The 17768-nt window shown below is 42.9% G+C and overlaps 1 protein-coding gene across 6 annotated transcripts in view; it reads left to right on the forward strand.

Annotated features, from left to right (window-relative positions):
* znf185 (zinc finger protein 185 with LIM domain) overlaps positions 1-17768 on the forward strand; it is a 22751-nt gene continuing 4983 nt past the window's right edge. Inside the window, exons 1-25 of one of the 6 annotated variants that reach the window (XM_061788740.1) lie at positions 1-157; positions 927-988; positions 1861-1978; positions 2106-2201; positions 2291-2317; positions 2390-2443; positions 2829-2876; positions 2970-3041; positions 3138-3218; positions 4728-4832; positions 4923-5189; positions 6418-6483; positions 6736-6804; positions 7081-7161; positions 7524-7598; positions 9220-9273; positions 9470-9523; positions 9844-9894; positions 9990-10034; positions 10774-10815; positions 12477-12542; positions 12694-12765; positions 12893-12955; positions 13221-13310; positions 13496-13543. In XM_061788740.1, the coding sequence (XP_061644724.1) occupies positions 979-988; positions 1861-1978; positions 2106-2201; positions 2291-2317; positions 2390-2443; positions 2829-2876; positions 2970-3041; positions 3138-3218; positions 4728-4832; positions 4923-5189; positions 6418-6483; positions 6736-6804; positions 7081-7161; positions 7524-7598; positions 9220-9273; positions 9470-9523; positions 9844-9894; positions 9990-10034; positions 10774-10815; positions 12477-12542; positions 12694-12765; positions 12893-12955; positions 13221-13310; positions 13496-13543 (1754 nt within the window). In that variant the 5' untranslated portion in view covers positions 1-157; positions 927-978. Of the gene's footprint in view, positions 158-905; positions 989-1860; positions 1979-2105; positions 2202-2290; positions 2318-2389; positions 2444-2828; positions 2877-2969; positions 3042-3137; positions 3219-4727; positions 4833-4922; positions 5190-6417; positions 6484-6735; positions 6805-7080; positions 7162-7523; positions 7599-9219; positions 9274-9469; positions 9524-9843; positions 9895-9989; positions 10035-10773; positions 10816-12476; positions 12543-12693; positions 12766-12892; positions 12956-13220; positions 13311-13495; positions 13544-17768 lie in introns of all 6 variants that reach the window. The other 5 variants (XM_061788742.1, XM_061788741.1, XM_061788743.1 and 2 more) reach the window with 5 other exon arrangements.

The raw sequence follows: 17768 nt of genomic DNA on the forward strand, positions 1-17768 counted from the left end.
GGCTTGGCTTGTTAGTGTTCACGCCCGTACCTGAAGCTCAAGACACCTGTCAGACACAAGAACTCAAACAGATACGTACACACACCTACTTTTCAGCTGGCACACTGAGCAGGACAATACGCTGCTAGGAGCCCATCTGGATAATAAAGTGAGACAGGTTGGTACTGTCATTTTTGATACTTCCTGTTTTAGGGTGAATGATTGAAGTCATCTATCATTCTGTGCAAATGATTTCTGTGTTTCCTGGTGACAGTTGCCTGTCAATGAAGTTGTCTGTCCTGTTTCTTACACCTTTCAAACACGCTTCATTAATCATCGATAATTTTCATGCGGACGAGTGTCTTAAACCTTGGAGAAATATGTATTTTGAGGCCTGTGTGTATTTACTCACACTAATTATTGCGGTAATAATAATCTCATAAGATACTGAGGGAGTGAATTCCCAATTGTGGGAGTTTTTCCTGTACTTGCACAAGGAATTTCACCCCAATTGGTTGCTTGTCCATTTTCTCGATAAAGAAACATTCATTGTCTTTTTTATGACATTTCCTGGGATTTTTTATTTTTTATTTTTATTTTATTTTGTTTATTTTTTTTTACTGTAAATGCGTTTAAGGCGTGGGCTGATTTGAATATAAGCAAGCATAACACAAATCATTCTGTTGACATGTTTTGTTCCAGAGGATTCTTGACTATTTAGGCACTAGCAGCTTTTTTCTCTTTTTTTTTGGGAAGTGGAAAGACAGGCTCCTCTACATATTTAAAGAATGAGTAAAAGGAATTCCTCTCAGCACACGTTCTTTTTTTTGCGGAGGGAACAAAGTGTGGGAAGGGTGATTCCTATCAAAACAGCCGTTCGTTAGTTAATCTGTACTGTTTCTCGTTTGTGCTCTCCCATATCTCAGTGTGTCGTGCACATTTTTCAGGCGGCCTGATAAGAACCAGTGAAAACCTCAAGAGAAAACCTCTGGGAGAAGCATGTCAACGGGTGAGTAGGACGAAAGTGTCTCGCCCAATAATGGGTCATCACAGGGCGTGTCTCTGAGACGGGGAATGTTATTGTCTCATTGTTCTGATTGTATGCAATTGTAAGGGAGCATACTTGCTCATCCATCCTCGAAGGTAAAATAGTTATGTTCTGAAGTATTTTGATTGATTTTGGAGTTTTTTATGATTCTACCTGACTGTATCCACAATGGTCTAGAAATAAACCTATCAAGATGTGAGTACCAGTAAGTACATTTTATTTATATGAAAGGGGGGAAAAAAACAAATCAAAATATATAAATATCAAAACAAATGAAAAACAATCTACTCTTACTAGAATGCCTACCCAAAAAAATGTGTTTTAACTACTTTTAAAAAATACCCACTCAAGAGGCAGCTCTTAGCTCAACTTGGGGGCAACGGACTGCAAGTGTTTAATCCCGTGTCAGGGACATTCATTAAAAGGTAGTCAGCAACCACTGTGACCTAACAGGACAATAATGACACCAAGTATGGAGAAACCGCAGCATTGAGGGCTCTGTAAGTGAAATTAAAATTTACAGGGAGCCAGTGCATGGATGACTGGAGTGGTGTCACAGATGTTTACAAAAAAATATGGCATTTACGAATTTATGATTGTAGCCTTGTGGTTCGCATTGTGCTTAGCTTGCCATTCTTTAATTGAATAATAATCTTGAATGGCCTTAGCGCAAGCCAATATATCCTAATGATCAATTTTGATTGATACGGTCAGAGAGGAAATCGTGTAACGTTTATTATTGCTGTTGTAGTTCGGTGTAAAACTGCCCTGCATCATACTGAAAGGTGTTTCTCATATGTGCGGGGAAAACAAGTCGTTTATTTTATATTCAGAGGAGGAAAAAGCAACTGTGTTTCGTACCACCAAAGTCAGGACCAAGCTGAAGGATGATGGCAGCTGGATGAACCAGAGCAGTGAAACTGAGGTTCAACCTGAAGAAGAGAAGCCATGGTACGATTGCCCCTCCCACTTCTGAATATTTACATTGCCTCCATACTCACTCACTCGCTCACTCACTCACTCACTCACTGACTCATGAACTGGACGGATTAAAAGAAGTCATCGTCTGTTCTTGCAGGATGGCAGAATTAAGGGCCAGACGTCAGAATGGAGCACCAACCAGTCCAGTGTCTTCACCCACTTCCACTGCACCAATCAAGTCTGACAGTGAAAAGTAAATGCTTTGTAAATAACAATTACATTTCCTCATTTGAAAATCATGACATGATATGTGCCGATATGAAGTCTTTGTTTTAAATTTAGATCACCAACTTCAGGATTCATGATCAGGTAAGTACAACACTGGTGCAAATACTGCAGAACTAAGAATACTTTATGAATAGATTTTTGTTGTTCATACAGGGGTGTTTTCACCAAGCCTGCTTCCTCTTCTACAAGTACTTCCAATGGCATTAGGTAAGGGCCACCGCTCTGATTCGTACACTAACTAACCACAGGATTATGTACAGTTGCACAATATTAAAGCGTCTAAGACGAGAGAGTTGGAAAAGAAGACAAAAGAAGTAGTATTCTCTAAAATACGGAGCGGGTCTCTGCCTCCTAGACTGAATATTGAAGATGGATCCACTGGAAAGGAGCCCGATAGTTGTACCATAATCTATCTGAAAGGTCATAAAATCATGCATGAGTTTTTCCAATCATAAGCCAACAACTTGATGTATTGTGGCAACAACACAATCCTTTCCACCAACAGAATTGTGTATAGCTCTAGTACTCGATCTCCTTGTGTTCTCAGACTTGTGACCTAAGCTTTTCATTGTGGTATATTTTGTTTTGGCAGTGGGACATCAAAACTCACCAAAAGACATTCAGAGGGCTACAAGAAAATGTAAGCTCGCAAAGCAGTTGTATTGACTGTGAAGAAGCTTGAATATGAATGAATATCGCGAGGTGTGCGTGTTTATGTGTTTGTGGTCCTTAGCGCTCCACACACGGTGAAGCCCGCTGATGAGAACGAGGACAGCAAGATTAGCAATGAGGAGCAGATGAAACGGTAGGACTTTCTCCGCACGCCTGCACGCACACAGTGTCCAATTTAAACCTTACCTGCTGAGAGATTGCATTAACACCACATTGTCTCCCTTTTCAGCACGGCAGCAGCCAGCAAAGTCCTGAACAAATCTGCAGCCAGACAACGGTCTTATGTGCTCTCTGCCGCTCAGAAATTTGAGTATGTCTTGACTTTCTGCAGCTTTGGAAAAGACGTGCTTGTATGTTCTGCTCTTATAAGAAGTCTCTATGTATATATAAAAAAAAAATACACAGACCATTTGAGGCTAAAAGGTAAAATACTTTAGTCCCTCTAAAGTTGTATCAAAAAGTCAGCTATATAACTTTTTTGATGACTATTACATTAATGTATCACAGCATACAATAGCCATCCTCAAGTATGTTGCAAATATGCTTCCTGTTTTGTATTGATCATCAGAACGATCTTATCGGATGATCAGTAAGTGCTATGACGTGCTGTGATCTTCCAGCAATGCCATTCCATCATTTTATTTCCTTCGTTTATACACTGATCATATTTGAGAGAAAAACCCAGTATTTTAGCACCTGTAAGTGTTTGGATTGAGAAAATTAGGTCAAACATCTGTAAGGAACATCTTGTCCCTTTATAAAGTTATGGTATTAAGTGCTGTAAGATAATCAACTGTATTACTCTCAATGCTTAACTCCCTCAGCAGACACATGGCAAAGTGGAACCTCAAAAGTAGAACACAAGCTGTTTAAGATGTTTGGATTCAGAAGAATTGTTCACATATCTTTTCCACCATAATGTAAAGTAAATTTTGTTTAGGAAAAAAAAAAAAAGTGTAACTACTCAGGAATAGAAAGTTTTTTTTTCAGAGTGATACTGTCACTTCGTCGGATTTTATGGGAGTTGCTGAAATTAATATGCATTTCTGGAATGAATGTGCTTGCCCCTTTCCTGTGTTGTAATGAGTTCAATTTCTGGTTCAATGGTTATTATCGTCACATTTTTGTCCTCGTCATCACTGGTACCGCTTCTGTGGTGGCATCACGACAAAGAATACAAAACACACTTGTAGTGTTAAACCTTAACTGAACTGAAGTCTCGCGAAATTTGCTCACTTCCCTCATATTATGTCACACATGATGATGGTTTTCTTGTTTTACTTTTAAGACAGTGTTCACCCACTATTCCCGAATAATTGATGCCCACCAATAAAAGGTTAATAATTGCTTTTGGATGCCACAAAATGGTGGCAAAGCACTACTTTTGTATAATGAAGAGCCTCAACCAACTTGAACATAGTTCGGCACCAAAATGCCACAAGATGGCGCCAAAGTAATAATTGTATTACTTTGGCCTGAATACAAAAACAGTGAATATGTGAGGTTTTCAAAAATAACGGAGGATAGATTCCCAAAAATATTTACGAATAGGTGATTTTGCGAATGACTTTGACTTTTTCTTTTTTTTTAATTGAACTCCAAATTGTACCACCTTTGGGCTATTCAACTTTGGAAGTTCCACTGTAATTTAAAAATAATACTGTACTTTTTATGGTGTACAATCTCATGTTTGTGAATGCTTGTCTCTCAGAAATCGTACGATAAGTAGAGAGACTCAATGTGATCCAATGCAGACTCCCTCAAACACTTGTATTTGTGTGTGTGTGTGTGTGTGTGTGTGTTTGCTCCATATGTGCAGGGCGGCGATAGCAGATGATGCCTCAGTCCACGCTGTGCTCCCCTCCCCTGTCATCCCCATCACATCTGTCGCTTCTGTACCAGAACCACCCAAAACACAAAACAAGTAAATCCTCTACCAAGTGTCTATTAGAATGGCAATCAGCGGTCTTCTCTCTCGCCTGTCAATTTGCCACATTGTCTGTCTTGTTAACAGAGTCGACTCAAGTGTCAAGACATCTGTTGCCACTGTTAATGAGCCTCCAAAGGTGGAGGTGGCCCGCCCTGAGCCTGTGAAAGAAGACCCCCCTGCGGTGTCCGCTCCGGACAAGGACTCGTTTGAAGAGGTGGCCGTTCCCCTCCCCGAACTCATCGCTGATTATCTTCACGTTGTTTCCACCCATTCCGAACATGATGATTCAGAAGCTGCTGACACTCATCTTGTCCCAATTCATGAAGAACCAGAAGTTTCTGAAAGTTCAAGGTCAGAAATTCGCCAAGTTACTAAACATTGTAGCTGGATCAGTTGTAGAAATAGTTTAATTACTTAACCTTGTGTTGCTATCCTAACTTAGTCTGACATGCAAAAGCTAATGCGGATAAGAACTTGTTAAAAAAAGAGTGCCGTTTTGATGAAAAACAGCATCTGTGCACTGACAGAGAGGTATTCATTTGGCAGTGTTAATAATTGTGGTTGTCATTTACAGCTGTGTAATACTGCTCTGTGAACTGTTTCTAATACTATGCTCCCCGGACGTAGTTACATAAAATGATAGCTACAGTGTAATAAGCCAATAAAAAGTTAGGGATATTAGGTTTTCGGGTCAAATTGCAGGACAAACCTAAAATGTACTATAACCTTTACAGGTGAACCTAATTTGACCATCTCTAAACGTTTGTCCAATTGTTCTGTGTTTTAGTACTTTTTTCACAATTTTCTATTCTCTAACAAGGGTCTGGTGCTTGATCCATGAATGGAAGTATGTCCACTTTCATGCCTTTGTGTGACTCCTCCAGTCTTTGTGTATCTCTGATGCAACATGCTGATGACATTTGGTGACACGAAGCTCAGTAGCCCATTCCCTCTGAGAAGATCCTATTTGAAGTCCTTCGATGGTAATTGTAAGGTGTCGTGTTGGTCTCATGATGTCAGAATGTGAAAGTGTGACTGTTAAAATAACAATTCTAATAGAGCCAGGAAATGTATTGGTCCAGTCATGGATGGAACACATGTTGAGGACAGCAAATTGTGCAAAAGGTTCTAAAACATTGAGAACTTGGACATGGGCTTTTAAAATGTTTGAGAAAGTCAACTGTAAAGGTTAAAGTGCAATGTAGGTTCATGCTGAAATTTCAGCCTAAAGCTTAATATCCTTTTTGTGTAATATACCTTTTGTGACTGGTGCATAAGCATGGCATTATTAGTATTATAGTATTATTATAGTATTATATTTTTTTGGTATGCCTTGTTACTTGTGATGATCATTACCCTAATATTGAAATAATTCAATAATTAGTATCCAAAGAATGCAAATATTTGGAGCACAGATCAGATTAAAATTAAAGTTATCCAAATCAGAACGGCAACTAACTGTCAAATGTCAGGCCCAGTAGCTCTTTTGTGCTACATAAACCAATATGACACACCTTATAGGAAGGAGTCAAGGAGAATTTGACCTGGAATGCCATGCATTTGCTCTTTATCTTCACAGCTCCAGAGTTGAAACGCTCACTGCCTTGTATGAAAACCTCATTCCATCAGACTCAAACTCAACCAGGTATTGGTGGCAACACTGCATGTGCAAATCCACATGCGTCAGTACATAATATGATCAAGTATTTTTCAATCCAGCCTTAGAGAAAGAAACTTATTGTTGCTTTTTTTTTAACTTGTCACCTGTTTGTAGAGGGAAGCAGGAAACCCCTCCCCCCCCCAAAACATCCTTTGGCACTGACATGTTATGTCTAAGCTTAGCATGCCATCTGATAAGAAGATAAACAGCATATTTTTTTCTTCATTTTCACTTCAGCTTCAAGGATGGCGAGCCAGGGCTGGCAAAGGAAGAGGAAGGCTCAGCGGACACTGGCTCAGAGGACGGGTACACAACTAAAACTACTTTCGCTTTCATTTCATGGCAGTGTTGGCAAGAAGTCACATAATGGCAGTTCTCCACTGTGCAATTCAAAGTGGTCACATCTCATTTACAGCTCGCTAAAAATACCAGACAAGGTTTGGTTCCAAATTAGACATGACTAAAAAGAAGATATAAATCTGTGTGTGAATACATGCATGTGTGTGTGTGTGTGTGTATGCGCGTGCGTGTGTTTGTGTGTGTGTGCCAAGTAGGTTCATTGATCTGTGTTAATGTTTATAGAAAGGAACAGGATCCAACTCCAGCACTCAGCAACCATGAAGCAAGAACAGAGGATCTCGATCACTTGAATCTCATTTCTGGGTTTGTTAAATACACACAGTCAAATGAAAGGCACTAACATTGTTTTAGAACTTAAATCACAAGGTGGCACTGTTGGACTTTTTATAGTATTCCCTCCCTCTGCTTAAGTTAAACTGGTCTGTTCTGAAGTCTGTACCTGTAACAGAACACACCATATATCATACCAAAAACACATAACATAATATAACATAACATAACATTCTCCTCCACCTGCACCTTCTTCTGCTATGTAACCTTTCATATTTCGTTTCATTTCCTGGGTCAGAACGATCAGAATAATTTTCCTTACTTTAGTGATTCGTATTTATTTTTGCCCCCCCCCCCCCCCCCCCTTACCTCCTGTTATCTTTCCGCCTCTGCAGTCGAGATGAACCTGAACTGCTTGATCTCTCCAGCCCCGTACACTGGAGCCAGGATCTGCACACTGAATTTGAAAGGTACAGAAAAAGCCCTAAAGAAAAAAAGAAAATATATTTGTTATTACATTTCAAATCAGTGCTTTCTTTGTCAGTGGCAAGGTATACGTTGCTTTGCATTTCATATCCAGCAAAGTCCAGTTCTACCTCAAATTAATGCAGTCGAAAGAAAGCACGTAGGGAGGAAAACTGTTGAAAAAGCCTTTGCTCGCCATCTGTGACTGCACTGCTAATTCTTATCAGCACAGACATCTACCACTGTGTACACTTCTTCTCTCTCTCTCTCTCTCTCTCTTTTTTTTTTTTTTTTAGTTAATTATATTTTTGACAGGATTATGCAAATTCCTATGTACAACTACTGAATGTACAACATCCATAAGATGCCAACTGTAAATGCCTGAGGTTAAACCATTGATATGTACTGTCACAATGTTGTCATGCGCAAACAGTAGAGCGGGTGCTCGGTTTACAACAGAGTTTTTTTCTACTACTGTGGCAACATAACCCGAGTTTGTACGTAAGTCGGAATACGCCATAGTCAATCACGAAGCTACGCTAAAGCAGGAGTAAAGTCGTAGTTACAGTTAATATTTGTATGAAAAGCTCTTCTGGGCCATAAAAGTTAAACATCCATCCATCCATTTTTATGCCGCGTGTCATATGTAACCTCAAAATGTCGTATGAACGGACCATCGTAAACTAAGGACCCATTGTACTTTTAGTTATTTCATGGTCGTTTGCCACCATTTTGTGACCATATGGTGGTAATACATTGAACACTTTCAGACAGTAGCTGCAAATATGTTACACAGTGAAGCCCTGCATATTTACAGTTTGGTATTCCCAAATTCACCAAATTGCAAATTTTTGGGCGGAGGCTCGCCCCGAAAAACTCACTTACTGTTTTTGTGCTCAAGCCAAAACAATAAAAGTATTGCTTTGCCACCTTTTCGTGGCATCTTGGTGCCAAAGAACTATGTTGAAGGAGCTTCATTTAGACCAGGGCTCACCAACCTTTTTGAGAGAGTGAGAGCTACTTCTTCGGTACTGATTAATATCAGTGCCTTTGTAGTTACATGCTGTACCAGACTGTAATATCTTTTCTATCTTTCTACTTAAAATGATATAAAAACGAAATACAGAAGACTGTAATGTATTTTCTGCTGGATAGTTTTACGTCACTTCTGACTGCAAAGAGTATACAGCGAGGTTGTATATATGATTGTGAGTAGCAACATGGTGGAACTTTAGAAAGGTTTGATTTGATCATATGTGTTGAAAATGTATGGCATGACAGCGCTGCAAAATAGCCATTGACTTTACCTAAAGCACTTTAGTCTTCAGTATTCCATGTACCATTCCTTAATATGAACTGTAAATTCATTAAAAAAAAAAAAGGTTTCTTGAAGCTGACACTTTGAAACATCTTATCTGCATGACTGACAATAGAAGAGAATGTTCTGTTCTGATGAAGTACCGCTGCTTTGTTTGTCTCCACCAGCCTCTGATGTACCCAGTTAGGCTGAAAACAATCCAAAGTTAGATGCAATCAGAGGACGTCGTTGTAGAAAATGTTTTTTGGGTCTGGAGACTAATAAATCATCTGTACTGACTCTGAATGTTGTATCTCTCTGCCCGTCAGCAACACAGAGACTGTCACTATAACCACCCAAACTGTAACCATTACTCAGAACAGGTATGTCAAGCACACACACACACACAAAATCCATTCGGTCCCGGCCAAATATTTGCGTGTCTGTCAGTACTGTCAATGTAAATAGTGCATGAGAAAAACCACACTAACCTTTGCCTGCCCTTTTTTTCTCTCCACTCATCACATCATTCATGCATTCCCTCGCTCCTTACCTCTCCACCTCGTCATCACCTCGCAGCGAGGAGTACGACCACTTAAACTCACCTGTGACCACCACAGTAAATGAGTTCAGGTAGTTTGACTCACTTTGACTGGGCATGTTTGGTTGAATGTGGTGAAGAGTTCAATTTTACCTTGCGTTTATTCTTATCGGGGTGACGATGAATTGAAATAGTAATGATTTAGTTTGGTTGATTTTGCAACTGAGCAGCAGAATACTAAATTGTTCAAAGACATTTTGATCATCATTGTAATTCAAACTTGGCCGCCCAGTCCAGCTGTGTTTCTGTTTACCATTCATAACACATTACATCTTTCCATTAAGAGTCAACGTGACACTAGACGCGTCGTGCTGACAATTGAGAGTGAAATCAGTGTGAAATTGTGTTTCAGCTCAGCTGATCCATTTGATCCGTACCCGTTAGGGACCACATCCCCAAACAGGTAATCATATTGGTTTGGGAGCTGTGACTGTTTTGAAGCTCGCGTCATGCATAATGCAGCACGATGTGATTATGAGTCACTTTTCTCTTCTGCAGCTCCTCTGACCTGCTGCAGCCCCTCTCAGATATTTCCATCAACAGGTACAGAATGGGTCATACAAATTCCACCTTCCTCTATTGTGAGTGCTGCTTGTGCTGCTAATACAGTACGTGTTATTATTGGGACTACAACAGTTTAATTGTGTATTGTATTGTAATCAGCTGCTATCATCTTCCAATATGTTCTCACAACAATTAATCAAATAATTATAATAAAATTGTCAGTGGAACCCCTAAAGTTCAACACAAAGTGGTGCCAGTGGACTAATAACTGTGTCTTAGCAAATAATGTAAAGTGAATCAATTAGTTCCAGGGTCACATTGTTGCCATTAGAAAACCTTTATAACTGTACAGACAATGTTTTAAGTTTTTTTTTTTTTTTTTATCATAAGCTAAACCACTCTATATTATTATTATTATTATTATTCAGTTCATAAAGCCTTGTGACCCTTTCCTAGTTATACCATTTTCCCCCTTTGACATCACTGGTACACAAAAAAGAACCCCCCCCCCCCCCCAATGAATGAATGATTCAATATATAAATAATATCTTAGAACAAATTGTAACATAATAAGAGCTCCAAGGTGCCTTCAGGTTGTTATCCTTTTGAGGTCTCACTGTATAATAAATCTTACACTAGATTTTTACTAATTGCAGTGCATTACTTTTGTTATAATATCTCACTAATTCTTGTGAGAAATATGACTTTACTCTGGCTTTAACAAGCCTTGCTTATATTTTTATTTTAAAAGTAATATGCTTTTTTTTCTTTTTTTTAGTTCATCACACAGTTTCATGGAGAAGAAAGAACCAGAGATCAAGTAAGTTCTAATATCTACACTAAGCCGACACCAAGTAAGCTCTTGAAGTCTGTCATTATTTATTCTAATTAATCTAGTAATGCTTTGCATTATTAAATGCATTTTTCTCTTGACTAAATGTTTACATTGCGTTGACATAAATTAGCAAATGACTTTAGGCCATTTAAGTAAATATCAGTTAATGGTTTAATTCATCAGTTTAGCATGTCAGCACTAGAAGCCAAGTTAAATTGTTGTCCCCCTAAGAATACACGATGAGATATAACTACGAAAATAAATTAAGGTTGAGAGGCGACAGATGGGGTACACATTGAATTGGTCATCAGTCCATCACAGAGCACATATAACAGTTCACACTCACATTTTTCTCCCGGGAGCAATTTTGAGTCTTCAATGAACCTAACATGCATGTTTTTGGATTGTGGTAGAAAGCTGGAGTCCCTACAGAAAACCACGCAAGAACACGAGAACATGCGGAATCCACACAGCAAGGCCAGAGCCAAGATTCAAACCCTAGCTGCTACTCATCATATTACATATTTATATAAATACTGTAATTACATCAGTTTCCTTGCATGTAATTATTGCCAATTTGATCAGTACAGTTAATGGATCGGGAACTAGTTGTGATTTCAACGGGAAAAATTGGAAAGGAAACAACTACTGCACAATTTATTTTAAATTTGTACGAAAACAACGAAACAATTTGTATGTTGTCAAGTGGGGGCTGCCTTACAGTTCTGTGGTTTGGGGTTTGGATCTTTGTTCCAGCCTTCCTGTGTAGGTTGTGCATGTCATGTTCTCCCTGTTCTTTCGTGGTTTCGTAGTTTCCCGGGTACTCGGGAACTCATAAGTCTAATTTCTATTTTTTGTGTTTTTAGTACTCACTTCAGGGGTCTGGTTTACTTCAGAAGAAAATGCATTCTGTTAATGTGTATGAGTTGTCTTCCACCGGGAATTAGTCTGATTACAATATGTTGGTTTTGTAAATCGAATCCATTCATTTTTTGCTATGGCACAACATTTAAATAACTCTTATCAAATGTGATGGTTTAGTCACAGACTTTCTGTCCAAAAAGTGTTATGTTTGCCTTTCATAAATGTGTGAATGCAATTGCGTTAAAATGTGCAGAACAGTGAAATTTATCTGCCTGGTTGGGAGCTCAGCACCCTGAAACCCCTGATCATAGTATCGGGCCCCTTATACAGTGCGAGGAAAACGTATGTGAGCCCTATGGAATTCCTTCAAATTCTCTATAAATTGGTTATAAAATGTGCTCTGATCTTCATCTAAATCACAAGACTAAATTGTCTGCTTAAATTAATACCACACAAACATTTACGTTTGGATATTTGTATTGAAAATAACGTAAATATTCACAGGACAGGGAGAAAAATGTAAGTGAACCCTTGGATTTAATAACTGGTTGACGCTCCTGTGGCAGCAATAACCATCGAAGACCCCCTGTAATTTTTAACCACCTGGCAATGACCCACTCAAAATGGAGAATCGCTGTAGACAATATAGAATATGCAACGTGATGGTCTGAGCCGAGTTTCGAACCCAGAACATTTCATTGTGCTTGCCACAATCCACCACCCATGTCAACATGCCCATTTTTTTATTGATTAACTGTGTTTTGTGTGTGTATTTTGACCAGTATAAGCAGTCAGGTCGTGGAATCGCTTGCAGATGATGTCATCCCCATCGACACCACCGCCACAAGGTATTTGCCTCAGCTTGGTGCGCGCTAATGTATAATGGATACATGAGTGAGTGTGGGGAGCCGTACAAATCCCTTTCTTAAACAATGCGCTTATTTTGTTGTGCGGCTCCATGCGCCACGACTCCTCCATCATGGCTCACCTCCTCTTCAGTCTAAGCACTCACCGGTCGTGGGCACGCACGTGGGAAACCACAACGCCTCTGCAGACCACCACAGAAGAGAGGTGATGACACACTTTGATTTACTCTTACGCCTCCACTCGGTGTAGTCCAGCATGTTTAGTTCAGCTCTGCCCCTTGCCCATTACACACTAAAAGCCTTTCAATGTGTGTGTTCTCGTTCTCGCTCAGCCAAGAGGCTCCAGGTGTAGGCCAACAGGAGGAACAACAGACTCTGGTTATGTTTGAGAGAAAGTAAGTGACCTTTTGATTTAAAAGCGGTGGAGGAGGGTTGGAGCTATCTTGCTCCCTTTATTCCTCTGACCCGACTCCCTTTCACTATATGGTGAGGCTTTTGCAGCACGAACACTCTGTTCGTCGAGCCAGAATACATTGTGCATTGGTGCTGATAAAAATAGGTCGGATATCAGAAATAGATTTGTCATAAGCGTGGTCAACGCATGCCTTTTTCTGCTATAGTGTGCACGATGTGAGGTTCCCCATTGCCTTGTGTTTTCAGGTCCAAAGAAAATGACTCACCATGGGACAGGTGGACGTCCCCCTCTATGTATACTATCCCTAACACTACACTGGAAGAGGAGGAGGAGAGGTATTCATCTCCCCATTGCGGAGCTCATTAGATGCAAATTAAATCCGTTTTTTTCCCTTTTTACCATTCTAGCAGGATTTATGAGTGCGTGGAAATTAAGAGGCTGTTAAGCATTTAATTGAAAACAAGCTAAACCTAAGTGGAAACTTCACTTACGTAATGCTGGTATTTGATGTGTTTCGTAGCCTAGAGGACTCGCAGATGCACACAGTCACAACCATCACCACCGTCAGGTAGGAAATTCAAGAGTTTTCAAACTTGGATCCTCTCCAGGGGAAATAATGGGAAGAAGTGGGAAGTAAGGGAAATACAGTAAAATCAAATATCAGCTAAAATCAGCCTGTATGCTACAGTAAGGGTATTGAGACCACATTTGCATTTCATATATCGAATTTTAAGATTAAATAGCAAATAATAAGTGTTGTGGTTAGCACGTCTCTCTCATAGTTCTGAGATCCTGGGTGGGCTTTGCATGTTCTGCCCATGTCTGCGTGGGTTTTCTCCAGGTAGTCCTTCTACCTGCCACTTTCAAAAACATGTAGGTCAATGGAGTTAATGTAATATAATTGTGCTTAGGTGTGAATTCAACCACAACCCTAATGAGAACTAGGAAAAAGGATGGATGGGTAACAAAAATAAATCTGGCTCCGCAAATATGTTCAATTGATATAATGTCCGTCGATCAATGAAAACATTTCATTCATCCACATTTTTAGAATGAGTTTGCATGCTTGTCCTTTTATGAAAAACAAAATTGATTGATTTGTATTTATTAGACAAAATAGCTACATAATTTACAAAAATTTACAGATTTATATTGTCCACCTTTAAAATTCCCCAACTTAACTTCCTATGGAGGCACGGTGGACAACTGGTTAGTACATCTGCCTCACAGTTCTGGGGACCGGGGTTCAAATCCCCCCCTGTGTGGTGTTTGCATGTTTTCTCCGGGCACGCCGGTTTCCTCCCACATCCAAAGAACATGTATAGTAGGTTAATTGAAGACTCTAAATTGCCTGTAGGTGTGAATGTGAGTGTGACTAGTTGTTTGTTTCTATGTGCCCTGCGATTGGCTCGCAACCGGTTCAAGGTGTACCCCGCCTCCCGCCCGAAGATAGCTGGGATAGGCTCCAGCAAGCCCATGACTCTAGGGACGATAAGTGGTAATGAAAATGGATGGATGGATGGAACTTCCCATGGAAAACGTAACAGACATTTTCTGCGTCTTTGCAACTTTAGGTCGAGACAAACTCTCAGATCATGATCAAGTGACAGAATTGTGAATGTGACCCACTAGGTCAATAAATCCCTGGCCTCTGTGGAGAAGACTTAGAAGAGAAGAAAAAAAAAATCCCTCCTCTCCTTGAGCCGTCACCTTATCGTGATGGAGGGGTTTGTGTGTCCCAATGATCCTAGGAGCTAAGTTGTCTGGTGCTTTATGCCCCTGGCAGGGACACCCATGGTCCTAGGTGAGGGACCAGACAAAGCACGGCTCAAAGACCCCTTATGATGACGACAAACAATGGACTCAGGTTTCCCTTGCCCGGACGCGGATCACCGGGGCCCCCTCTGGAGCCAGGCCTGGAGGTGGTGCTCGAAGGCGAGCGCCTGGTGGCCGGGCACAGCCCAAAAGGGTAACATGGGTCCCCCTTTCCATGGGCTCACCACCTGTAGGAGGGGCCACAGGGGTCAGGTGCAGTGCGAGCTGGGTGGTGGCCGAAGGCAGGGACCTTGGCGATCCGATCCCCGGCAACAGAAGCTCGCTCTAGGGACGTGGAATGTCACCTCTCTGGCAGTGAAGGAGCCCAAGCTGGTGTGTGAGGTCGAGAAGTTCCGACTAGATATAGTCGGACTCACCTCCACGCACAGCTTGGGCTCTGGTACCAGTCCTCTCGAGAGGGGTTGGACTCTCTTCCACTCTGGAGTTGCCCACGGTGAGAGGCGCTGAGCAAGTGTGGGTATGCTTATTGCCCCCCGACTCGGCGCCTGTACGTTGGGGTTCACCCCGGTGGACGAGAGGGTAGCCTCCCTCCGCCTTCGGGTGGGGGGATGGGTCTTGACTGTTGTTTGTACCTATGCACCAAACAGCAGTTCAGAGTACCCACCCTTTTTAGAGTCCTTGGAAGGGGTGCTGGAGAGTGCTCCCGCTGGGGACTCCATCGTTCTGCTCGGGGACTTCAATGCTCATGTGGGCAATGACAGTGAGACCCGATCAGAACCCGAGCGGTGTTCTGTTATTGGACTTCTGTGCTCATCACGGATTGTCCATAACGAACACCATGTTCAAGCATAAGGGTGTCCACACGTGCACTTGGCACCAGGAAGCCCAAGGTCGCACTTCGATGATCGACTTTGTGGTCGTGTCATTGGACTTGCGGCCGCATGTCTTGGAAGAGAGGGGCGGAGCTGTCAACTGATCACCACCTGGTGGTGAGTTGGCTCCGATGGTGGAGGAAGATGCCGGTCCGACGTGGCAGGCCCAAACGTATTGTGAGGGTCTGCTGAGAACATCTGGCAGAAACCCCTGTCAGAAGGAGTTTCAACTCCCACCTCCAACAGAACTTTGCTCATGTTCCGGGGGAGGCGGGGGACATCGAGTCCGAGTGGACCATGTTCCGCGCTTCCATTGCTGAGGCGGCCGACCGGAGCTGTGGCCGTAAGGTGGTCGGTGCCTGTCGTGGCGGCAGTCCCTGAACCCGTTGGTGGACATCAACGGTGAGGGATGCCGTGAGGCTGAAGAAGGAGTCCTAGCGGGCCTTTTTGGCCTGTGGGACTCCTGAGGCAGCTGATGGGTACCGGCTGGCCAAGCGGAATGCAGCTTTGGTGGTCGCTGAAGCAAAAACTGGGAGGAGTTCGGTGAGGCCATGGAGAAAGACTTCCGGACGGCTTCGAGGAAATTCTGGTCCACCATCCGGCGTCTCAGGAGGGGGAAGCAGTGCACCATCAACACTGTGTATAGTGGGGATTGGGCGCTGCAGACCTCAACTCGGGACTTTGTGAGCCGGTGGTGAGAATAGAAGACCTCCTCAATTCCACCGACACGCCTTCCCATGAGGAAGCAGAGTCTGGGTTCTCTGAAGCGGGCTCTCCAATCTCTGGGGTTGAGTTCACCGAGGTGGTTAAAAAGCTCCTCGGTGGCAAGGCCCCGGGGGTGGATGAGATTCGCCCGGAGTAAAGGCTCTGGATGTTATAGGGCTGTCCTGGTTGACACGTCTCTGCAACATCGCGTGGACATCGGGGACAGTGCCTCTGGATTGGCAGACTGGGGTGGTGGTCCCCGTTTTTAAGAAGGGGGACCGGAGGGTGTGTTCCAACTACAGGGGGATCACACTCCTCAGCCTCCCTGGTAAGGTCTATTCAGGGGTGCTGGAGAGGAGGGTCCATCGGGAAGTTGAATCTCAGATTCAGGAGGAGCAGTGTGGTTTTCATCCTGGCCGTGGAACAGTGGACCAGCTCTACACTCTCGGCAGGATCCTTGAGGGTGCATGAGAGTTAACCAAACCAGTCTACATGTGTTTTGTGGACTTGGAGAAGGCGTTCCACCGTGTCCCTCGGGGGGTCCTGTGGGGGGTGCTTCGGGAGTATGGGGTACCGAACCCCCTGATATGGGCTGTTCGGTCCCTGTACGACCGGAGTCAGAGTTTGGACTGCATATCCGGCAGTAAGTCGGACTCGTTTCCGGTGAGGGTTGGACTCCGCCAAGGCTGCCCTTTGTCACCGATTCTGTTCATAACATTTATGGACAGAATTTCAAGGCGCAGCCGAGGCGTAGAGGGGGTCCCGTTTGGTGGCCTCAGTATTGCATCTCTGCTTTTTGCAGATGATGTGGTTTTGTTGGCTTCATCAAGCCGTGACCTCCAACTCTCACTGGAGCAGTTCGCAGCTGAGTGTGAAGCGGCTGGGACGAGAATCAGCACCTCCAAATCTGAGACCATGGTCTTCAGTCGGAAAAGGGTGGCGTGCCCTCTCCTGGTCGGGGATGAGATCCTGCCCCAAGTGGAGGAGTTCAAGTATCTTGGGGTCTTGTTCACGAGTGAGGGAAGAATGGAACTGGAGATCAACGGGCAGATCGGTGCAGCGTCTGCAGTGATGCGGACTTTGTATCGATCCGTTGTGGTAAAGAAGGAGCTAAGCCGAAAGGCGAAGCTCTCGATTTACCGGTCGATCTACGGTCCTAACCTCACCTATGGCCACGAGCTGTGGGTCGTGACCGAAAGCACAAGATCACAGATACAAGCGGCTGAAATGAGTTTCCTCCGCAGGGTATCCGGGCTCTCCCTTAGAGATAGGGTGAGAAGCTCGGTCATCCGGGAGGATCTCAGAGTAGAGCCGCTGTTCCACCACATCGAGAGGAGCCAGATGAGGTGGCTGGGGCATCTGATTCGGATGCCTCCCGGACGCCTCCCTGGTGAGGTGTTCCGGGCACGTCCCACCGGGAGGAAACCCCGGGGACGACCC

The sequence above is a fragment of the Phyllopteryx taeniolatus genome, chromosome 10 (assembly GCF_024500385.1).
Source record: "Phyllopteryx taeniolatus isolate TA_2022b chromosome 10, UOR_Ptae_1.2, whole genome shotgun sequence".
Taxonomy (NCBI): Eukaryota; Metazoa; Chordata; class Actinopteri; order Syngnathiformes; family Syngnathidae; genus Phyllopteryx; species Phyllopteryx taeniolatus.